Here is a 14,922-nt window from a genome sequence, read left to right as displayed (position 1 = left end):
AAGTTTTACACCCATAAAGAAGGGGAGGGGGAGGGATTAGGGGGATGTTTACCCGGAAACCAGGAAAGGGAATAACACTCGAAATGTAAATAAGAAATACTCAAGTTAATAAAAAAAAAATAATAATAATAAAGTTTTAAATACTAATATAATAATTGTACCCCAGATATATATTAAGACAATGCAGAGAAAACAAAACTGAAAGTGCACAGAAAGTTGAGGGGGGGGTCATAGTACTCTATTTTTAGTAGAGAGCAATCTTGGTGTTGTCCATTGGTTCCCATCTGGAAATGTATGGCCTCTACAGTTCCCCTATTTCTAGCAATGATGTTTTTCTTAGATTGCTAACTGTGCTCACTCCTATTCTTTATTTCTACTGCTGAAACAATTTCTGGAAAACATACACCATGTCAAAAATAATTTTCTGCCTATTCTAGCTGTGCTTAAAAACTTACAAACAAAACTGAAGTGTGAGATACTATTTATATTTATATGATTTGTTTTCTAGTTGGATGGTTGAAATTTTATGACTTGGACATCTTACCCAGAAGTAAAGTGAGCTAGTATGTTTAATTATAAGTTTCACCACTGCTGTCATTTGAATCTGAGATGACCCACACAGGCTCATGTTTGGATGCTTGGTCGTCTACTGATGGTACTGTTGAGTTCTGATCTTATCTTTAGCTCTGTGGACCATTTAGAGTCAGTTTTGTATAGAATAGGAAGTTGATGTAGTTTCAACTGAGGAAATACAAGTTTCTCTTTCTTTTCTTTTTTCTTTCTTTCTTTTTTTTTTTTTTTTTTCGGAGCTGGGAACCGAACTCAGGGCCTTGCTCTTGCTAGGCAAGCGCTCTATCACTGAGCTAAATCCCCAACCCCACAAGTTTCTCATAACAGTCATCTTTCTTAAATATTTAATTTAAAGTTGGAAACCAGCTGACTATAACAGACACGTTGGTTTCTTCTATTCAATCTGTCTGTGTCTCTTCAGCCGATAGCAGCTGTTTGGTTGCAGCACTTGCACAGTGTGTGAGATCAAGTGTCACAGTACTTCTGGTGTTCTAGTCCATAGGACTCCTCTGATAACACAGTGTTTGTGCTTTCATCTGGATTTTTTTTTCTTTTTCTTTTTCTTTTTTTCGGAGCTGGGGACCGAACCCAGGGCCTTGCACTTGCTAGGCAAGCGCTCTACCACTGAGCTAAATCCCCAACCCCTTCATCTGGATTTTAAGGCTGTCTTCATCTAGTTTTCTAAAGAATGTCCATGGTATTTTGGGGGAAATTGCACTAATATATTACATACTCTTGGTAATTAATTAATAAAGATATCTTTCTATTTTTTGCATTTTATATTCAACCTCCTAATTTTTAAATTTTTATTTACATGTGTTTGTGCAAATGTGTGTATAAACATGTGTATGTGGGAATCTGTATAGACCAGAAGAGGGTGCCCTGAAGCTGGAGTTATGGACAGATATAAGTCACACAACATGGGTCCTGGGAGTCAAACTCTGGTCCTCTAGAAGAACATCAATGGTGTTAACCTCTGAGCTATCTCTCCAGCCCCTGATCATATAGCTTCTGTTCATATAGAAATATTTTATTACCTAAGTTACACTAACTTGTAGGTATTTTGTTTGGATTGTGAAGCACTTGCTTTCTTGATTTTCTCAACAAGTTTAATATTACTGTAGAAGAGTGCTACTATTTTTTGCATGCCAATTTCGTTTCTTTGAACATTTCCTTTATGGGAAAGTATACATGACTATAATTGCAAGCATGCAGAGAAGAAAAAAACAACTTGGTAAGTTGGCTGTCTTTCCACTATATTAGTCCTCCGGCTTAGTTTCTAAGTTCTAAAAACCCTTTCGGAGGAATCCTTTCATTTTTCTATATAATGAATCATGTTATACGACAATAATTTGCATTCTTTACTATCTTGTTTAAACACTTTTTATTTCCTTCTTCTGCCTAATTATTCTGACTAAAATTTCAAGTACTAAACTAAACAAGTGCTGTGAGGGTAGACATGTTACAGATGTTACATGCTACATGTTACATGTTACGATGCTACAGAAGTAACACGTATAGTTTCAGCCCAGTCGGTATGCTGCCAGGGATTTGTCATACACACCAGCACTGTGCTGCAGGAGGATCTTTCTGTATCCAATTAGAAAACTGTTATTCAAATCACTCAACTGAAGTGGTGGCTTGAATATAAACTGTCTCCCACAAGCCCGCCTATGGAAGAGCTCAGCTGCCTGGTGTAACTGGTTTTCAAGAAGTGACCCTGGAAATTCTAAGCAACAGATCAATTCCTCGATAAACTCCTAATACCATGCAAGTTGGGATAAGTCATACGTGGGGTGTGTAATTGGAGAAGTAGGTCACCTCATTTCCCCTGGAAAGTCCCCTCTACTTTCTGGCTCACATGACATTTGCCCAAATTCGCTGCTGCACTTCACCTGGGCTGTCATACCATACACCCTAAGCAAACAGCTGGCCCTACAGACTGAGGCCTCTGACGCCATGAGCCAAGTGGATCTTCCCTCCTCACTTAGGTCAGGTGTATGAAGATGTAAGATATTATATTTACTCATTTGTATGTGACAAATCATCCTGAGATCATCAGGACAAATGTCACTTGACTGGAATGTATGAAGTTTTTGATAAGCTGTTCTGATGTGCTCATATTCTGTAAAAATATTGGCATTTATGTTCAGACACTGGTCTATAGGGATTTTTGTTGTTTTTGTCTGGCTCTTATTACAATGATGATAAAATGGATTTGGAAGGAAGGCTTCCCAACCTTTCATATTTTTGGAATAAATGGAAAAGAATTAATATGATTAATATTTTTTTCTAACGGCCTAGAAATTCAACAAAAAGTGACTGCTCTTAGCTTTCTCTCCATTGGGTGTCTTTTTCACTAATGGTGTGTTCTTACTGTTTTGTCTCCTGTCTGGCTTTGCTGTCACTGTTTTAAAGGGCGTCTCATACAGCCTAGGCTAACCTCAGCTGCTGAGGCTGTCCTTGTGCCCCTGCTCCTCTGACCTTCATCTCCTCAGGATAAGAGTGCACACATGTGAGTTATTACTGCTCCAGCCGATTTCTCTATGTCATCAGTGTCCAAACTAATGTGTCTTGGGTTTTACATTTTCCTTTTATCATATAGGTTTTCATAAAATTCCCACTGTTATATTTTACAATAGCTACAAAATGTTTATTGATTTGAAATTACATTTATTTGGGAGTTTTCTCTACCTTTTTTCTGAATAATCTAACTAGATGTTTGTCAATATTATTTTAAAAAAACTTTTCCATCACAGATCACTTTATTTTTATGCTTACAAGTTTACAAGTTTCTGTTCTGATTATTACTTCTTCCTTTTACTAATTTGAGTTTGGCTTATTCTTGTTTCACTGCACCTACTAGATGCATCATTAAGTTACTTATTTGACATTTAACTCTTATTTTGGGCTTATTGTAATAAATTGCCTTCATACATACTGCTTTTAGTATAGCTCTTAGATTCTGGTATGTTATATATCTATTTTCACTTGTTTTTTTTTTTCTTTTAACCTACTCTGTCTCATTAACCTTTTGTATTTTTAAAGATGCATGTATATGTGTGTGCATGTGTGTATGCACATATGTATGCAGGTACGCACCAAATGCTTGGAATCCAAAATGGGTACCCAATCCCTCAAAGCTAGTTACAGGCAGTTGCAAGATGCATGGATCGTTGCATGTGTGTTAGGATCTGAACCTCAGTCCTCATGATTGTCCACTAAGCACTCTTTCCAACCCTCTAGGGGAATCTCCTATCCTCCTCTAATACTAATTTTTATTTGAATTATTGAGTTTCTCATTTATGTCATAAATTACTTTCTAAATATTGTTGAGTTGTCTGTATTCACTTTAATTCATTAAATTTCTTTATGCCTATTTTGTACAATTCTTTCTTATCACTTCTATTTTTCCCACAGAGGTCTATTACTAGAGAGCTACTATGCTAAGATGTCATGCTATTACTTTTTTCATGATTTTTGTGAGCTTACAGTGACATCAATGTATCTGGCTGATCAGGTATCTCTGCCCCTTTATAGGTAGCATTCATATTAAACAGCTTTCTTTCAAAATGTATCTCCAAGTGACAACTTGGTAAATAATGTAGGCTTTGGGTCCAATACCATAGTATACACTCTCTCTCTCTCTCTCTCTCTCTCTCTCTCTCTATATATATATATATATATATATATATATATATATATATATATATATATATATATATATAGTTTCTTTTATGGCAATTGGTGGATTTGGATGTGGCATACCGGTACAGGGTCAAAAATCCTTCCATTTTCAAATACCACAATCACTCTAGAGCAGGATGTGGGCACTCACTAACTGTGGATGTTTTCTCAAGAGTAGTGCCAGTTTCTTAGGCCAAACAATGACTCTAATGAACAGAAATCAAACATGGCAGTAGACAGAGATGGATGACATAACTATGTAGAAGCAGGGCCTGAAGTGGTAGATTAGGATGGGGAATTTAGGCTGACAAGCCTTGGAAAGACTATGGCAGGAACCTGACTGACTAAACCCCTTCAGGAAGTAAAATGAAACAGGGTCACTATACCAAGACGTACATGATCATTCAATTATGCAAACATTATTTTCTGGTGAACAGTTACATTTGTGAATTAGATACTTTTCTAAATAATCGCTATGTCAAAATAAAGCGAGAGGGATGAATAAGAGAAAAACTTGGTGTGGAGCAGGACAAGATAAGAAGTAATTCAAATCCTCTCAGATTACAGGAACATAACCTAGGAGAGAGGGGCTGGAGAGGTGGCTCCATGGGTAAAGACCGAGGCAAATCCTAAAAACCTGAGTTCAATCCCTAGGACCATCATGGTAGGAGAGCAGCAAAACCCAAAAGCTGTCCTCTCATCTACGCACGCACGCACGCACACCCCATGGGAAAAAAAGCACTCTGCTGCTTGAGCATACTGAATGAATGAATGAATGAATGAATGAATGAATGAATGAATGTTGTTTTTAAGACTTTTAGGACAGCCCAATTTAGTGAATTCTAAGCCATGGCTACGCAGTAGAACCCTGTTTCAAAAGAATAAAATTTTAAAAGATGACTAAGCAGAAGATAGCTTGCCACCAAGCATGATAGTGTGTACACACACACACACACACACACACACAGTGGCAATTCAAAACATTTTTAAAATAGGGAAGATAGTATTACCTTGTCAATGTATTATAGATCTAGTAATCTCTATCTTGGACATCTATGCAGAAAAAAGTGAAAAAAACACTCACACGGAATTACAACACAAACAGTCCCAGCAGAACTATCACAGCAGCCAAACCAGAGGCAGCCAAATTGCTACAGACTCTAAGTTAATCCTGTGCTGAGTGAAGGTACCTCCAGGAAATAGACACATTTAAAAATTCTTATAAGCCTTCGAGTGTTTAACCAAGGGCTAAAGCCAAATACTATATCGATGAGTGGGGAAAGAAAATCAATAGTCAGTTCAGGAAAAATTACCTGTGGATCTGATCTTGTCTACTAGAGCGAACAGGAGCTAAGCCATCTATTTCATCAAAAAATATTATAGAGGGCCTCATCAAATATGCCTATAAAGAGAAAATTAATATTTTCATTTTCAATTTAACAGCATTTTCTTAATAATGAGCATAAAAGCAAACAATACAACAGGCAGCAAGCATTTAAAAGCACACAGTAGGGCTGAGGAATATAGTTGAATGGTAGGACATTTTATTAATGTGTGCAAGACCAGGGTTCAAAACATTTTCCTAATGGGTGCAAGGATTTAGAATCAAAAACCAAATAACAGAAACAAAGACACCGCAGTATAAAGGAGACATCATGGGCAGAGTTAGCTAAGACGCCCCACAGCCCACAAGTACATGTGCAGATATACTTCAACTTTTTGTAATAATGAAAACTGAACCCAGGGTCTTATGCAGCCCTGACTGGCCTGAACCTTCTATGTAAATCAGGATGATCCCGAAGTTAGAGCTCCACCTGCCTTTGCCTCCCAAGTGCTGGCTGGGATTAAAGGCATAAGCCACTAACTAGGTCCTGCTCTACACTAACAACTTTTAGATGATATCTGAACTGTTTCACCAACTATACATCTGCATCACGTTTTCATGCAAAGGATATTTTGTTTTGTTTTGAGATTTCTATTCTATAACCCAGGAATGTCTGGATTTCACAATGAAGACCAAGCTGGCCCCAGCATCTGCTGGAATTAGAAGTGTTAGACAGCAAACGTGTCTCACAAAGGGTTTCACATCTAACACCACAGAAATGTATGGCTAATAAATTCTTGACTATATTTTTATTCACATATTTATTGATATATAATCAAATATAAGGTAAATTGACAAATATGACATGCTTCCTTCACTAAATCCAGTGAGTACATGAAAACTTATATTAGGACTAATTTTTTTAAGTACAGGAAAATTGGGATTTGCTTGTTGTTTGAGAGAGGTTCTCACTCTCTAGCTCAGATTGAAACTCACAGCAACCCTCCTATCTCACCCTGGAAGTGATTATAGGAATGATTATAGGAATGACTATAGGTACTGTTCCCATGCCTTGACTCCAGTGATCCTCTCGCCTCAGGATCAGGAGTGGGTTTCCCTTTCGCTGTGATGTTTATTTGTTGTGATTCTAGGGATTGAACTCAGGCTTTACACACACAGTACAATAATAAAAATATCTGGGACAATTGCATACTACCATGTTCTGGTTTGGAAAATAACATTTTAAAAGTACCTGTTACATTTAGCCTACTCATTTATTTCTTCTTTTTCAAAGCATTCATTTACTTCTGAATTCCACAAATCATGTGTTTATAATCTGGCATGGTCTAAGTAAGTATACCTCAAACATTCATTTCTTAAATTTCTGAACCTCTAGGGTAGCAATTACATTAAAAGGTAGTAAAATGTTCAGGAGGCAGTGTCTTACAGGTCACTGAAGACACCCTCTGAAGGAGACTGCGGGATCCTGGACTACTAATATTTCACCTTTCCTTCCTTAAAAGTTCTGTCTGACATTTGCTGCAGCACCATGTACTTTCTTATCGAGGGACCAATCGAGGACTAAGACCAGCAAACATGAGAGCAGATGTACTCATTCTCCTAAGGAACTGTCCCAGGTATTTACTTACCATAGTGACAAAAAAGCATCTACAGTACAACTGTGACAATAAACAGCATGCAGTTTTATAAGATTCCCCCCACAAATAGTTCACATTTTCTGTATATCCCATTTCCTCAGTAACACTGCAATCTAAGATAACTTTACATCCCAGGTTTCCAGTGAAACCTAACAGTCACGATAGGTGCTTTATGGATCATCATAAACATTCAGAAGTATAGAAAATGGGCTTCAATGTAAGAACCTCCCCTCCCCCCATCTACATGTTCTGCACAGTTCATGATGTTTCAATCAACAGCAGATAAAAAAAATTTTTTAACCCTGTATCTGTGCCAACCATGTACAACGATTTTTCCCTTCTCATTACTTCCTAAAGTAACAGATGTGCCTAACCCATGACCCATGCGCCACTTATCTATGAACACAGCCCAAACCAAGATTACAAATGTACTTAAAACATTGAGATATTTTTGTGTATGATTTTTTTAATTCAATTGTACAGTTGTGGAGTGTGAACTAGAACAGAAAACAAGATATTCTTAACAAAGTCAAAAGGTTGAACATATCTGCCCAAACTGTTTACATAGTACATATATTACATGATATTATAAGAAATATAGGGATGCTTTAAGCACACATAAAGATGTATATAAGCTACATTAAAATTCTTTATTATTGTGTTTATTAGACTTGAACGTCTGTAGATTTTGGAATCCTAGGGACTGCTGGAATCAATTTCCCACAAATAACAGGATTAAAGTATGCCTTTAAAGGCTTCAAATTACTAATCCTAAATTTCATACTCTAATTAGAATATATGTCTCCTCATAACTATATTTGCAGACAAAATACAATATTCTTTTTTTTTAAAGATTTATTTATTTTTTACTTATTTATTTATTTACTATATATATAAGTACACTGTAGCTGTCTTCAGAAGAGGGCATCGGAACCCATCACAGATGACTATGAGCCACTATGTGGTTGCTGGGAATTAAACTCAGGACCTCTGGAAGAGCAGTCAGTGCTCTTAACCGCTGAGCCATCTCTCCAGCCCAAAAATATTCTTTAAAAAAAAAAAAAAGGAGGGGTTGGGGATTTAGCTCAGCGGTAGAGCACTTGCCTAGCAAGCACAAGGCCCTGGGTTCGGTCCCCAGCTCCGAAGGAAAAAAAAAAAAAAGGTGCACTTGAATTAGTTGGTTTCCTTACCTGATCAAAGAGAAGCCTGAGCTGCCTTTCCGACTCTCCGACCCACTTGCTCAAACAGTCTGCTCCTTTTCGCATGAAAAATGCTACCTTTTTGTCTCCTTGACTGCATTCGTTAGCTAATGCTCTGGCAACTAAGGTTTTACCTGTGCCAGGAGGACCATAAAACAAACAGCCCCTAGAAGGAATCAAAGAAAATAGTCAATGTTAGCACCAATTACCAAGTTAAGATATCCCTCTTTCACATATAACTTTGATTACTATATAATAACTAAGCACTGATAAAAGCTTTTTCTAGTTTATCTGTAGTGAGTCCTCAAAGAACCAAACTCCTACAAGCAAGAAAGGTTAAAGGTATAGGATGGTTCTGAAAAGGCCTAGAATTTTGCATCTTTACAAAGGATCTCATCTTGTGTTAAATGACTCCTAAACTCCAAAATGGAAAGCAAGCCTTTGAGCTCTAAATAATAATTCCTAAGAGTCATTGTTAGAACATGCCAAATATATATATATGAAAATTTTATAATCAAAGATATATTAACTGATAGTCAATCAACTAAAAATAATAGTACAATAATAAACATCTAATATATAACATACCTTGGAGGCTGAATTTTAAATTTTTCAAAAATTTCTGGATATAAAAGTGGAAAAACTACCATCTCCTTCAAAGCGTGTATGTGATGGCTCAATCCACCTATGCTATCAAACCGCACCTTGGAGAAAGAAGAGGAAGTTTAATATGATTTTATATGTTCTAAAATTTTGTCCATCTGTCATTTTATATATATAAAATGTATATATATTTAATTTATGAGTTCTATGATTCAAAAATACACCCTTTAGAAGTTTCAGAATTTTTTTTCTTTTTTCTTTTTCCCCATTTTTCAAAACATGGCTTTTCTGTATAGTTTTGGCTGAAACTCTTCTGTGCAAGGCTGGCCTTGAACTCAAGAGATCCACCATGAGAGCTGGCCCCGTGCCTTCCTAGTGCTGGCATATACCTCCAACCCCATAGCCCTTTAGAAAATTGTGAGCATACATACGAATCAGTAGAGAATAAAGTCAAAAGTAAAATTCAACTGAGGCAAATAAAGCTATTATTATCATCAAGCGACTCAGGAGTAAGATAAATAGCAACCTAAAACACTGATAAATCTACAGAAGATGTTACAGGTATGCACTAACACTTATCTCATAGATCTTATGCATCCTCCCAAAACAAAACTTAGTTCATGACAGAGGAGAAAACCTTAGTTACCAAAGTGGCTCTCCAAACCACAAATTAATCAAATGAAAATTTACTCTTCAGTATTTAATTCATCTACTAGGAAAGAGATTTAACTTTTCTCCATAGGGAACAATAATGAAGACACTGGAAAGCACTGTATAGACCAGGAATGACAGAAACTGTTCCTCTCTCATAGCAATTACACCAATTAAAACACTTTGTAAAGAATGAATATTAAAAAAAATGACAAAAGAAAATTTTACAGAATGTTAACAGATATTGCCTACTGGACCCTGGTAGAATCTTTCCCTACTACTCATTCTATCATAGATCTTGGAAATGTTTTATGAATTATTTATTATAACAGGAAAAAACTACAAAAATTGAAGGTTAAAAAGAGAAACATTCTAAAAGAAGCTAAGTTCTCATACATCTGTTATCATTAGAATTGACTCACAAACATCAGAAGTTAAAAGACTGTAAGAGTAAAGTACTGGTAAACTAAATCTAGAGATGATAAGGGCCTCAAAAACTTGTTCCATTTCCTAGGCATTCAAGACATACATAATCTAAAATTTCCTTTAGTTCTAGTAAATGAAATAGATATTTTACTCTGTAACTTTAATTAACTTCATCTTCAATTGTATATGCAAGGCTACTTTGATAACTTCTTTAAATCACACATAAGAATCAGTTAAATTACATTGTATAGAGATGCAGGAGACCCATAAAAACACAGATTAAACTCTGTGATGAGTAGTATTTAAATTAACCCATATGAGACACTGTGATCAGTAAACCACATCCTCATAAACTTGAGGTCTTCCCACACCACATCCCTTCCTTGGAGTACAATCATTCACTGAACATAGTAACTTCAGTGTTTAAAATGATGACACCTAGGGGTGGGGATTTAGCTCAGTGGTAGAGCGCTTGCCTAGCATGCGCAAGGCCCTGGGTTTGGTCCCCAGCTCCAAAAAAAAGAAAAAAGGAAAAAAGAAAATGATGACACCTAAATTTCTAACCAGATATCTATCTCTACCTTATACCAAACCAATCGACTGCTCCCATGTAACTTCTCCTGAAAGTATGCCACAGATACCTGTAACGTTTACAGTCAACCCTCCCAATCTCATTCCTCCTCTTTAGACTCTATTTAGACAATGGAACCCCCAACACCTTTCAAGTCTATCTATTAGCTACCTATTTACTTAAGCCAGAAACCTACACAGCACATTCAGTTTGTTTCTGTCATTCTCCAAAAGCAATCAGTTCACTAAATTCCATCATCTTTCATTTCCTTACTTCTCTTTAATCCTCTTATTTCAATGCAATTACAAATTACAAACAAGCTCCTGTAATACCAACTTTGCTTCCCTTAAAAATCATTTGCAACATCACAGCCAGAATAAAACACATTATAATAATTCACAAGTGCTATTATGAAATCAGGTACTTAGAGCAATACATTGGCTCCTGTGGTATACAGAACTGTAAAACATTTCCTATCTACTATATATTCTTTTGTTTTTGTTTGGTTAGTTAGCTTGGTTTGGCTTTTTCAAGACAAAGTTTCTCTGTGTACCCTGGCTGTCCAGGAACTCACTCTGTAGACCAGGCTAGCCTTGAACTCAGAGATCTGCTTGCCTCTGCTTCCCACGTGCTGGGATCAAAGGCGGGCACCACCTCACCTGGCATCTGCTATACATTCTAATTACAAAAATGGGAAAAGACTTTACTAAGCAGCCCAGGTTTTGAGGATCCAAAACACATACATGAAAGTGTTGATACTGGTCATGTCTGAGTTTCTACTTTTATGTGGATTGCTTTAGAAGTAAGGAAACTCTTAGGAACATAATAAAAAAGCTACTCTGGGAAAACATTTACAAACTTACTGATTTATCAATGTTCATCGGATCAACATCAGCCAAACTTGCACCCACTTTCACCCGTTCTCGGAGAATGCCGCTCGCTAAATCTTCTGCTCTGAAGTTCATAGGCAAACACCTGAAAGGTGTAAGACATGAAGGTAAAGGCATTAAAACACTAAACGATTAGGGGGCAGTGACACAGCTCAGTGGATAAAGGCTCTTGCCACCATCCTGAAGACCTGAACAGGATACCTGGGAAACACACAGAGGGAAGCAAAAATCAGTTCCCACAAGTTGCCCTCTGACCTTCACACATGGACATGATAGCATACAAACAAAATGAATAAATAAATGTTAAATTTTTTAAAATCCTTCACATTTTAATGTCAACATAAGTTAATATGGGCCCTGCACCTCACCGTGGCAGCACAGTGGAGTGAAGCTGGTGGAAGGGGTAGAGGTGAGCCAGCCCTGAGGGCAAGAACAAGGGAGAGCTGGCCCTGCACTCATCTGCCATAGGTAAATGGATGTGCAGCTGCTGCTCTTCCCATTTGCCGCCTGTGGTGGTCAGGAGAGCTAGTCCTGCCCCTCACTAGCTGTAGGACCCAAGAGAACAACAGGCCCTGCACCTCACCTGGGCAACACAGCCGGGCGGCCCTGACAGCAAAGGCCTGGGTGAGCCTGCCCTGAGGAAAGAGGGCGTCCCAAGCCTGGACAAGGCAGCACAGTGCAGCTGGCTCTCGAGGCTTGTGTGTGGTGAGACCTCAAGGGCTTGAGATCAGGAGAGCTGAGCAAGTAAGATGGACAGAGGGCACTGTGTGACATACGGCAGCACCCATGACAACACGTATTCCATGCTTTGTTTTGCTTATTGTGTTGGTTTGCGTTTTTTTATTTTGAAGGGAGATTACAAGAGTAGAGAGGCATATACCACAACTACAAGTGGAATGGGGTGCATTATGTGAAACTCACAAGAATCAAAAAGTAACCAATAAAAGTAAATCAATAAAAAATGTTTTAAATACTTTAACATGTTTTTTCATCATTCTGCTTTATCATAACCCAGAAAATCAACATCAAAAGGTTTCATGTTTGAAATTACTCTTCCTACTTTCAAGCGATCAAAATCGGTGATTCACCAGGTAAAGCAAACATGAGCATTGATCATTTTCTCACACAGTTTATCTCCCAATAGGAAAAGGCAAGAGCCTTTGCTGTGATAAGAATAGTAGGACCGTAAGGAGGTGAGGCACAGCCATAGGGCCTCGGTCTGGCCACTGGGAATACAAGGAGAGAGTAATGCCACATGAAACCTTGGTCAGTAGTCATTTCCTACTGCAAGCATGAGGGCCTCTGCTTGGATGTGATGTGGCCACAGGGGCCTATTGCCAGAGACAACACTCTGTTGTGTGCATTCAGCCTCCAAAACTACATGTCCTTTTCTTTAACACATTTCCTAGCCTCCAGTGTGTCATCACAGCACGAGGATATAGCTTAGTACAGGGAAAGAGCACAATGGGACAGCCTAAGAGGTGTATAACGTCTATAATAGCACCACCCTCACTAGCATTGCTGAACCCTAACTGACCCTTTGAAATGTACTAGCAACAAGCAATGGCAGCAGATGCATTAACCCAGCATTCACGGTAGAGGCAGAGGATCTGAGCTCACGGCCAGCACAGGACAGCCAAGGCTGCACAAAAGAAAGAAATCCTGTCTTTAAAACAAATTGCTGAAGCAGGTTGTCATAACCTGGACATTCAGCTTAGTGTACCTACTCACATCTGTAAGGCTGCGTGCTTAATCCTAGAACTGTCACTATTATATAGTATTACCCCTCCCTCTCCTCTACCCCTCACTCCCTCTCAGAATAGAGGATAAGACTGAAAAGCCTTTAAATACTTGTGTTTACACTTAGATTTTAAATGATTACAGTGGCATACATGTCTAGAGTGAGCTATTCAAGAAGCTAAGAGGAGGACCACAGCCTGGGAAGCACTAGGAAGACCCTGTCTCAAATAATTAAACAGACTTCTATTCTTCTCTTACATCTTCTCTCCATCATTAGAAGATTTTATTACATAATTTATAACAAACAGGTGATACATACATAAAAATCTGTAAACATATATAAATATGTATTTGGGACTATCAATTTCTAGTTATATAAAAAAGCATTTATTTTATTAGTGCATGTTATTATTTGTTTATAATTTTTCCTTGAACATATTAATTTAAGGGACTATCTGGTAAGAATCTCAAAGTAGCACTACCTCATGTCAAAAATATTTAAAGGAGTTGGGGATTTAGCTCAGTGGTAGAGCACTTGCCTAGGAAGCACAAGGCCCTGGGTTCGGTCCCCAGCTCCAAAAAAAAAAAAAAAAAAAAAATTAAAATACTGAGGCTGAAGAAACAGCACAGTGGTTAAGAGCACTGGTTGCTCTTGCAGAAGTCCGTGGTTCAGTTCTCAACACCCATGACAGCTCACAATCATCTATAACTCCAGTTCCAGGGATCTAAATGACCTCTTCTGTCCTCCAAGGTCACTAGGTATGCACATGGTACACATACATATATGCAAACAAACACACATATAAAATAAAATCTAATAAACAAGGCTATCAAGATGCCTCAAGAGGTAAAGGCATTTGTCACTAAGCCTGGTGACCTAAGTTCAAAGTGCATGTCAGAAGGAGAAAACTGAGTCCAAAAATAGCTGAGCGCGCACGCGCACACACACACACACACACACACACACACACACACACACACACACACACACACAGAGAGAGAGAGAGAGAGAGAGAGAGAGAGAGAGAGAAACAGACACACACACAGACACACACCAATGTAAAATATTTACAATATTAGCATCAACAAAATGCCATTATAGATAAGAAACACATCTTTTAAAACAGGAAACTGTTTCCTCTTCTACCATAGTGTCACTGAAAAGTTTGCCAACCTGTTTCTTGCTCTTGCCATGCTTTTTGACTTCCTTCTCTCAAAGCGCTCTTCATCAGAAGAAGTTGTGTCACTACTGTGAATGGCGTGCTTCTTCCTCCTGTTGGGAGAGGAATAGTAAACCATGTGGTGTCCAACAGCCCTCTAACCTTAGTCTTCTGTGTCACTTGTGCCATGGCCTTGCTTTGGTGGTGCTGTTCCTTGTGCCTCCTCCACTGCTGAGGTAAGACCTGGCTGGCAAGAGCTTTATAAAACAAACTCTTGTCATATCTACACTTAGCTCTGGAGAAAATTCCAGTTATTCACTAAGCAAATGCTTATTCAGATCATTATCTTCAAGCAGTTCACATCTAAGAAGTTCCACAGAGAAGAATGAAAAGAACAGAACAGGGTTGGGGATTTAGCTCAGTGGTAGAGCGCTTGCCTAGGA

The 14,922-nt window shown here is 38.0% G+C and overlaps 1 protein-coding gene across 17 annotated transcripts in view; it reads right to left on the bottom strand.

Annotated features, from left to right (window-relative positions):
• Positions 1 to 14,922, bottom strand: part of Atad2b (ATPase family, AAA domain containing 2B) — a 143,473-nt gene that overhangs the window by 94,323 nt on the left and 34,228 nt on the right. For all 17 annotated transcript variants that reach the window (XR_015622087.1, XR_015622088.1, XR_015622085.1 and 14 more), the window contains exons 9-13: positions 14,494 to 14,592; positions 11,553 to 11,664; positions 9,027 to 9,142; positions 8,430 to 8,604; positions 5,571 to 5,659 (exon numbers count right to left, since the gene is read on the bottom strand). Coding sequence is in view for 10 of the 17 variants with exons in the window: in NM_001427483.1 (NP_001414412.1) it covers positions 5,571 to 5,659; positions 8,430 to 8,604; positions 9,027 to 9,142; positions 11,553 to 11,664; positions 14,494 to 14,592 (591 nt within the window). In the remaining 7 variants the exon portion in view is untranslated. The remainder of the gene's footprint in view (positions 1 to 5,570; positions 5,660 to 8,429; positions 8,605 to 9,026; positions 9,143 to 11,552; positions 11,665 to 14,493; positions 14,593 to 14,922) is intronic.

Source organism: Rattus norvegicus, chromosome 6 (genome assembly GCF_021556685.1).
Source record: "Rattus norvegicus strain SHRSP/BbbUtx chromosome 6, alternate assembly SHRSP_T2T, whole genome shotgun sequence".
NCBI lineage: Eukaryota > Metazoa > Chordata > Mammalia > Rodentia > Muridae > Rattus > Rattus norvegicus.
The sequence above is the reverse complement of the archived record's forward strand: the minus strand, read 5'-3'. Positions and strand labels throughout refer to the sequence as shown.